This window comes from Miscanthus floridulus, chromosome 13 (assembly GCF_019320115.1).
Source record: "Miscanthus floridulus cultivar M001 chromosome 13, ASM1932011v1, whole genome shotgun sequence".
Taxonomy (NCBI): domain Eukaryota; kingdom Viridiplantae; phylum Streptophyta; class Magnoliopsida; order Poales; family Poaceae; genus Miscanthus; species Miscanthus floridulus.
Window position 1 is genome coordinate 84,820,252 of NC_089592.1, and position 8,878 is coordinate 84,829,129.

Genomic DNA, 8,878 nt, shown 5'->3' on the forward strand with positions numbered 1-8,878 from the left:
TCGTAGCATCGTAGCAGGCCAGCCCCACCGCCACGGTAGTGCCCCCATCGGTCATCACCGCACCGCTGCGAGCTCACATGGCCAGCCTTGCTCAGATCGCCTCCAACCTAACCGTCAACGCAAGGGTGTCGGTGAGTACTCCCTGGTGCTCGCTAGCTCGTGCACTGGCCTCGCCTTCGATGTTGCTCACGGGAACGCGCTCGCTCTTGCAGGTCAGGAGCCACCGCCGGGGAGGGAGTTTGTGCCTACATCTCTGCTCATCGTGTCGCCTCCAGTAGCTTCTACGTGCTATCCAGGTACCTATTGACCCCTTAGGTAGGCTGTAGGGGTTCAGGTGAGGCCGGCGTGGTCGCCCGATGCCGTGCCGTCGCACCGGTGCGCGCCCTGGGGGGGGGCCAGGGACCTCCTCGTGGTGAAGAAGAAGAAGTGGGAGGATGTTGGTGTAAAACGGTAGACTAGCGAAACATTACCATAGAGCTCATAGCAAATGCTGAGTTCGTCGGGGGTGTTCATGCATTTTTACCGACACGCGCAGGCCTTCCCCTTCACAGGCCATTGGCCATCTAGGCCACGCCTCCACGTGGGCCGCGCGCCTGACTGCTGTCGCGTGCGGGCGGGATCACGTGTTGGACTGGGCTACGCGTGGTGGGCCAGCAAAAGAGGATTCGATTTTCATTAATTCCTGGAATTTGAAATGCTTAATTATTTCCTGTTATGAATACAACTTCGATAAATTGTAGTAAATTGCATGGTTGTCCAAAAATAGCGAAACTAAGTTTGTTAGGTTCGCAAAAATGTCACCTACCTGTTAGTACAGTTAGTTCACCATTAGCGGTTAGGATGGTAGGCTCATAAGCTTGAAGTAGAAAGCTTAGCGGTATATCGATCTTTAATTGCAAGATTTGTTGTGGTAACCCGACGATAACTTTAGCTTTGAAATCATTACCATAGGTTCCTTAGGCATTTATATACTTGCTGTAAAATGGTAACCATAGAATGAGTCGTTTAATGCCGTAGTTATTATCCTTGCTTTATCATGAACTGGCATTAGGAGTATGAATATCCGTAGTCATCGTATGAATGTAGGACGTGGTCATACATGTTAGTAGTACTGGTATATAGCTTAGACTTTAGTAGGAAGACCTTGCTTAGTAATGTAATAGAGGTACTTTTGCATTGAGAATTGCTGTTGCCATAGTGTAATCATTGCATCATCATTTCATGTAGATCACGAACAGGTAGACTTCGTACCCGTTGGTGATCCGGAGTACGACGAGGTGATCGAGGAGTACGAGGAGGAGCTTTTCACACAGGAGGGAGCCTAGGAGCCTGTTGGTACTGACTTTGCTGACTCGGCACCTGCCCAAGGCAAGCCCCGGTGCATAACCCCTATTTTTAAATGATCACTGAATATATTTATATGATATGCATTTACGTTACAGGCATTTTATGGAAACTACATGCATAGATATATCCACCCTGAGTCCTACTAGTGCAGGTCGAGTAGCTGCTATGCTCAGGATGTCGGTAGTGTGAGTAACTTGACGTTACTCGCAAATAGGTGATTACACTATAATATCATGATGAAATAATTGGGAAGGAAAAATGATGACCGGACAGGGATGTGGATTTGATACTGGTGGGTGTGAGGGGTTGTGTCCTGTGGCCAACAGGGCATAGCCCGGTTACACTTTTTTCCCTGTCTGTGTCGATTAAGGACCGGTCGTTGCATATGACTCTAGGCAAGTCACAGACTATTGTCCCAAGCACATACTTGGGTATGGGCGTAGGGAAGACTTGCTGCTCTCTTGTCGTGGATCCGGCTCTTTCTGGACCGACTGATGGGAAGAGGAGGTGGTGGAGGTCCTTGCGCCGCACTGAGTCTGGGATTCAGAGGCGGGGGCTTGGAGTCCAAGTTTGGACGGGGACCTAGACACCTAGGGCAGGAGAGTGGTAGGTTAGTCCTGCTTGTGCCTAGGGTACAAGCGGGGCATGTGTCTTCGGGGCACCTAGCTAGGCACATTGATTCGCGAATCGCCGGGTTACCCGGTACGGCTTGTCTGCGGTTTAGCACCGTAGTAAGAACTAGAAGTGAAAAAGGAGAAGAAACAGTATCGATTGCTCAACTCTTGCTTGAAAGTAGCATAGGTGCTTATATAGATTGACTAGATAAAAACTTAATACAGTTGATGATAATAATATATCAATAAGGACTCACTATTAGTACTGCTTTTGGCTAAAAAAGAACCAGCAACCATAAAGCCTAGTATATTCCTTGGAGTTGGGAAAGTATTCCCACTATCGGATAAGTCTTGTGAGTACATTGTGTACTCAGGGTTTACTTACCCCTATTGCAGGTGATGCTTGAGGAGTACCTTGTGTGGAGGATTCTTCTGGTGAGCTCAGACGAAATCCTCATTATCTTATCGCTAGATGTTATCTTTTAATATTCCATTGTTTATCATTCCGCACTCTGTATTTGGTATTGTAATAATGTACTTTTAAGAAACTCTAATGTATGTGATGGTCTTATATTTTAACTAGTTTTCATTATTGGATCCTTGGGGAAAATGTGGATCTTTCGGGTTCTCCCTCGGGGTGTGCCTGACGGATACCGCTCGTTGTAGTTGCTTTCAGGGTGCTTAGTGTCTGGTGGAAGATGAGCGCCTCCGTAAGTATGCTATTTCGGGTGGTTCTGCCACAGTTGGTACCAGAGCCAATAATGGTCACGAGTTCCTCACTCTTTTACAAAACTAAAAGTTTGACCAACAAAAGTTTTGCGAAAAGTAGGATGCGATTAAGTTAAGTTATATAAGTATAAGCCCTAGCTATATGATATATCTAGGATAGCGGCACTAGTTTTACCTAATCAGTTTTCTGTAGGTACACTGACTTACATTGCGTAAGAAATCGCTTAGTATACGGAAAGTGAGTGTGCAATGTGCCAAAAATGTTACGAACGCCGCTATATTCCGGCTTGAGTGAACGTATAGGTCGAAGCATGCATCATATAATAGCATCTTTTGAACTAGGAATCCCCCTTCACATATAATGAAAGTCGTAAATTGGCAGGACTAACTTAATGAATACCTTAATAAATGTGCTGCCATCTCTTTAATCCCTAGATTCTAATCGAGAGGGTGTCCTAATGGAGGGTTCGTCTCTCTTACAGATGAATCTGAGGTCCGAACATGGAAGCACCAGTTCGGGAGCGACCAACGAGGGCCATGGTGACAGTGCTCGGGCCTTTGAGCATGACAACAAGGGAGCTCGGGAGGTTCCACCTTTGGTTCCTCATCCTTTCCCGCCGCCACCACCGCCTCCGCCGCTGTCCACCGCGGAGGTCATGGTGGAGTTGTTGGTTGCTCGTCGGGAGTCAGCCACGACAGGATACTGCTCGTGCCTTAGAGATTATGGCACAGGCCGTCGCGGGTCTCGCCCATGGAGGCCCCAGAGGCAACGGTGGGAATGGGGGTGGTGCTCGCCATCCTGAGGGACAGTCCTCTTACCAGGACTTCCTCAAGACCCACCCGCCCACGTTCACGCCATCGGACGATCCGTTGGAGGTGGAGCACTAGCTTCGCATGCTGGAGCAGAAGTTTCGGCTGCTCAGAGTGGCCAATGAGCAGAAGGTGCACTTTGCGTCCCAGCAGTTTTTGGGGTCCGTAGGTGCCTGGTGGGAGACTTTCCTAGCCGTAGAGCTACCGGATCATCCGGCAACATGGCAGGAGTTCTCCACCGCCTTCCATGAGTTCTTCATACCTACTGGCGTTATCCACCAGAAGGTGACCGAGTTCATGGAGTTGCGTCAGGGGAGCAGGACGGTAATGGAGTATGTGAATCAGTTCAACCACTTGGCTCAGTATGCTGGTAGTCAGGTGGACATGGATGACAAGAAGAAGGATCGCTTCTTTTGTGGTCTCACTCCTGTTCTTCAGGAGAAACTATACCTGGGAAACTATCAGACCTTTGGGGCTCTAATGAACGCCGCCATTACTCTTGAGGGTTTTCAGTGGGCATCTTAGGCGGATTGGAAGCGGAGGAGGGTGGCAGCTAGATCCTCCAGCCACCCTCATACTCAGAAGGTGCAAATTGTGAGGTGAGGGTCCTATCAACCATCTGGCGGGCCTCCGTTCCGGTCACCCCAGCAGACCTCCTAGACTTCCGCTACCCAGTACAAGGCACCTCAGCAGCAGGTGCAGCCCTAGCAGACTCAGGGACAGCAGGTCCCACCTCGTCAGGGATTTGGGAACAAGCCTGGTGCTTGTTTCAAGTGTGGCAAGGAGGGCCACTATGCCAGGGAGTGTCCTCAGCAGCAGATAGCTCAGTCGTCTTAGCCGTCTGCAAATTCTAGGCTGATTAAGAGGACTTTCATCAAGAGGAAGGTGCCCAGCAGATCCGGTCAGGTGCACTTCACGGATGCTCAGCAGGTTGTGCATTAGGAGACAGTTATGGCTGGTATGTTTACCATCAAATCCCATCCAGCTTTGGTGTTGTTTGATTCTGGTGCATCGCATTCCTTTATGAGCATGGGGTTTGTAGAGCGGCACAATTTATCACTTGTGGCTATACCGTATGCCTATAAGATCCGTACTACGGGTTCTCAGATGTTCATCAACACCCGCATGGATACAGTAAGTTTGGTATTAGCCACCCACACTTACCGTCTATAGTTCATGATAATGCCTGGGCAAGGCATTGATGTTATTCTTGGGATGAACTAGTTGTGGGTGTATGGGGTAGTATTGGATATGAAGAGAAGAAGTGTAGAGTTACAGCTTCCGTCTTCTGAGGATAGGATGTCTCTCATCATACCCTCAAAACCGGTCTTACCTATTGCTGCCCATGCTAAAGCTGTTCCTGATCTTACCTCCATTCTAGTAGTATGTGATTTCCTAGATGTTTTCCTTGAGGATCTTCCTAGATTGCCACCGGACCATGAGGTAGAATTCTCCATTAAGCTTGAGCCTAGTACTGCTCCTATCTCCAGACGTCTGTACCGCATGGCTCCAAGAGAACTAGCAGAAATAAAGAAGCAACTAGAGGAGTTGATGGACAAGGGTTTCATCTGCCCAAGTTCTTCACCATGGGGTTGCCCAGCGATTTTTGTGAAGAAGAAGGATGGTACACTGCGGATGTGTGTGGATTACCGCCCCCTCAATGTGGTAACAGTTAAGAACAAGTATCCCTTGCCCCGCATTGATACTTTGTTTGATCAACTAGCTGGTGCCAGGGTGTTCTCGAAAATAGATCTCCGATCGGGCTACCATCAGATCAAGATCAGGCCATAGGATATACCAAGGACAGCTTTCTCTACTAGGTATGGACTATATGAGTACCTAGTGATGTCTTTCGGTCTCACCAATGCCCCGGCCTTCTTCATGTACCTGATGAATTTAGTTTTTATGCCAGAGCTAGATAAGTTTGTGGTAGTTTTCATTGATGACATCTTAATCTATTCCAAGGATGAGGAAGAGCATGCTCGTCACCTTTGGATAATACTGACTCGGCTAAGGGAGCACTAGCTGTATGCTAAATTCAGCAAGTGCAAGTTTTGGCTTGATCGAGTGTAGTTTTTGGGACATGTGTTGACACCTGAGGGCGTTTCTGTAGATCTCAGCAAGGTGCAAGATGTATTAGATTGGAAGTCTCCAAGGTCTGTGCACCAAATCCATCAGTTCCTTGGGCTAGCTGGATACTATCGATGTTTCATCCCTGATTTCTCCAAGATAGCCCAGCCCATGACTAAGCTGCTCCAGAAAGAAGCTAAGTTTGTTTGGAGTCTAGCTTATGAAGAAGCTTTTCAGTCCCTGAAGACTTTTCTGACCACTACTCCTGTGTTGGCTCAACCTGATATTGAGAGGCCCTTTGATGTTTACTGTGATGCCTCGAAGATGGGATTGGGGTGTGTGCTTATGCAAGAAGGGCGTGTGATAGCTTATGCTTTGCGCCAACTGAAGAAGCATGAGGTGAACTACCCTACCCATGATTTAGAGCTAGCTGCTATAGTTCACTCTCTGAAGAGTTGGAGGCATTATTTGTTGGGCAACAAAGTGCATATCTTCACTGACCATAAGAGCCTTAAGTATATTTTCACTCAGTCTGAGTTAAACATGAGACAAAGGAGATGGTTAGAGTTGATCAAAGATTATGATTTGGAAGTTCACTATCACCCAGGAAAAGCCAATGTGGTGGCGGATGCTTTGAGTCGTAAGTCGCATCCGGTTGAGGAAATACCCTTGTCACTTCACCACACAGAGGTGCTAGCTCATATTGCATTGACATCAGAATTGCTGGAGCAAATTATTCAGGAGCAGAAGGAAGACCCCGAAGAGATTCCTCACATCAAGAAGTTGCTAGCTGAAGGACGTGGACCTCATTTTAGCATTGATGAGCTGGGAGTCATGAGATACAAGAATAGACTGGTGGTTCCGTCTAATGAGGAGCTAAAAAGAAAGATTCTAAAAGAAGCCCATCATTCCAAGCTGTCTATCCACCGTAGTAGCAACAAGATGTACCATGATCTACGCCAACTATACTGGTGGTCTTACATGAAGCAAGATATCACCTAATTCGTTGCAGAGTGTGACACTTGTGGTAGAATCAAGGCAGATCATATGCATACTCCTGGATATCTGCAGCCCTTGCCCATTCCTGTTTGGAAATGGGAGGATATTTCCCTAGATTTCATTATGGGTTTACCCCGCACCTCCTTTAGTTTTGATTCTATTTGGGTCATCGTGGACCGTCTCACTAAGTCTGCCCACTTCCTTCTGGTGGACACTAGATACAATGCTAAGAAGTATGCGGAGTTATACTTTGATCGAATTGTGACCCTACATGGAGTTCCTCTCACCATCATCTCTGATAGAGGGTCAGTTTTTGTCTCTCGTTTCTAGGAGAAACTCCAGGAGTGTTTGGGTACTCATCTTCTCAGAAGCTCGGCATACCACCCACAGACGGACGGTCAAACTGAGAGGGTGAACCAGGTGCTCGAGGATATGCTGCGAGCATATACCATCTCTTTTCCTAAGAAGTGGGATCAGTGTTTGAAGCTGGCTGAATTTTCTTATAATAACAGCTATCAGGAAAGTATCCGTATGGCACCATTTGAAGCTTTATATGGACAGAAGTGTAGGACGCCACTAAACTGGGTTGAAGTAGGAGACCATGGGTACTTTAGGCCTGATTTCATAAAGGAGGCTCGAGAGAAAGTAAATATAATTCATGAACACTTGAAGTCAGCTCAGAGTCGACAGAAGGCTTACGCAGACAAGCGAAGAAGGCCTTTAGAATTTGCAGCTGGAGATTTTGTGTATCTCAAGGTATCTCCTATGAGAGGGGTACATCGGTTTGGTGTCCATGGCAAGTTAGCCCCTCAGTATGTGGGTCCATACAAGGTGTTACAGCAGTGTGGTCCCGTTGCTTATCGTCTCCAACTCCCTAAAATTCTCTCGGCAGTTCACAATGTATTTCACGTCTCGCAACTGAAGAAATGCCTATGAGTTCCTGAAGAATCTGTGGAAATAGAAGGACTTCTGCTCCAACTTGATCTATCTTATGTGGAGCATCCTATAAAAATCTTGGATGAGAAGGAGAGAGTAACTAGGAATAGGGTGATAAAGTTTTATAAGGTACAATGGCAAAACCATGCAGAGGATGAAGCCACCTGGGAGCAAGAGAACTACTTAACAAAGCATTACCCCCATCTCCTTTTTGGGTCGGATAGTTAGTATTGCGCCAAATGTACTCCATACCCTGGTGTTACATTGTAACGTTTTGCTGAAACATTTCGTAAGCATCTGATTTAGGTGCATTGGTGTATGATAGGCTTTATAATCCATGTTTGGCTTTAAAACATTTTTACGAAATGGAAAGCATAAGGTTATGTTTCGTGTCACATAACGCGTTTATTATCTCAATCGAATTATTATTAACGCAAAATGTTATAAAATGTTTTGTGTATGGCGATAAAAAGTTGCGGTCGATGACATGGATGGCTAGCACGTACGTCCTGGGGGTCGAGTTTGGGGTTTCAACATGAAACCTTTCAAATCGACGTCCTCCGCGTAAGTATTTGAAGTGGTCAACGAAGCCACCTTTGGCATTAGTTGTAAAACAATCGGCTTAAGAAGTAGCGCAATGTCACGACTGAGAGTGATGGCTTGGTGTACTCCTTTTCGCATCGAGCAATTGGAATAGCATTTGGAGTGCGGCGTACTCATTTTCTAGTTGCTTTAAAAGTCATGCACGTCACCTGGCTCAGCTCTGGGCGCGGTCACCACTCCATTTGGTTGCTAGCGCGCTCTGCCGCGCGGGCCAGCGCCACTGCCATGCCCGGCTACGCTCGCTGCACCGTGCATGGGCATGACCCGCGTGTCCTGGCCTCCTGCTCACTGCTGCCTGCCTAAGTGCTCTGCTCGCCTGCCACCACGTCTGGCCCGTCCTGCGCGCCGGCACGACCACGTTTTCCTTGCCACCGAAACGCGACGCGCACGTCTGCTCTGCTCTGCTTTGGCCGGGAGCACGCTGGTCCCACGCTGCACGTCACCTGTCGCCACGGTAGTTTTGCGCCATTGACATCGCCTTGGTTGTTTGTGCGCTGGACGACGGTCTACCCGCCGTCACCTCGCGTCGCACTCGCACTGTGGACCTTGTCGGATGCTGCCCGCTGCATTGCCGTATCGTGATTCATCGGCTTGCTGCCACACCTTGCTAGCTGGCGCTTGGAGCCACACCCTACTGTTTCCCCATGGCCGTGCAGGTCAGTAATTGCTTTGGCGACCACCGCAGGACCAAGCCATGCCGCGCCTGGATTTCCCCTGTCTCCACTGTCTCCTTGCCACCGAAGCAATTTTCCCCAATTCGCCTTAACCAT

The 8,878-nt window shown here is 48.0% G+C and overlaps 1 protein-coding gene across 1 annotated transcript; it reads left to right on the forward strand.

The window, feature by feature from the left end:
* The first annotated feature begins 3,584 nt into the window (after window positions 1-3,584).
* LOC136500197 (uncharacterized) lies at window positions 3,585-4,025 on the forward strand. The gene has a single exon (XM_066495573.1). It carries the CDS (start codon window positions 3,585-3,587, stop codon window positions 4,023-4,025), a length of 441 nt encoding a protein of 146 aa, XP_066351670.1.
* Window positions 4,026-8,878: the final 4,853 nt, after the last annotated feature.

What these genes read in the sequence shown, in the direction of transcription:
- LOC136500197 (XM_066495573.1), top strand. Translation starts at nt 3,585, where the DNA reads ATGCTGGAGCAGAAGTTTCGGCTGCTCAGAGTGGCCAATGAGCAGAAG.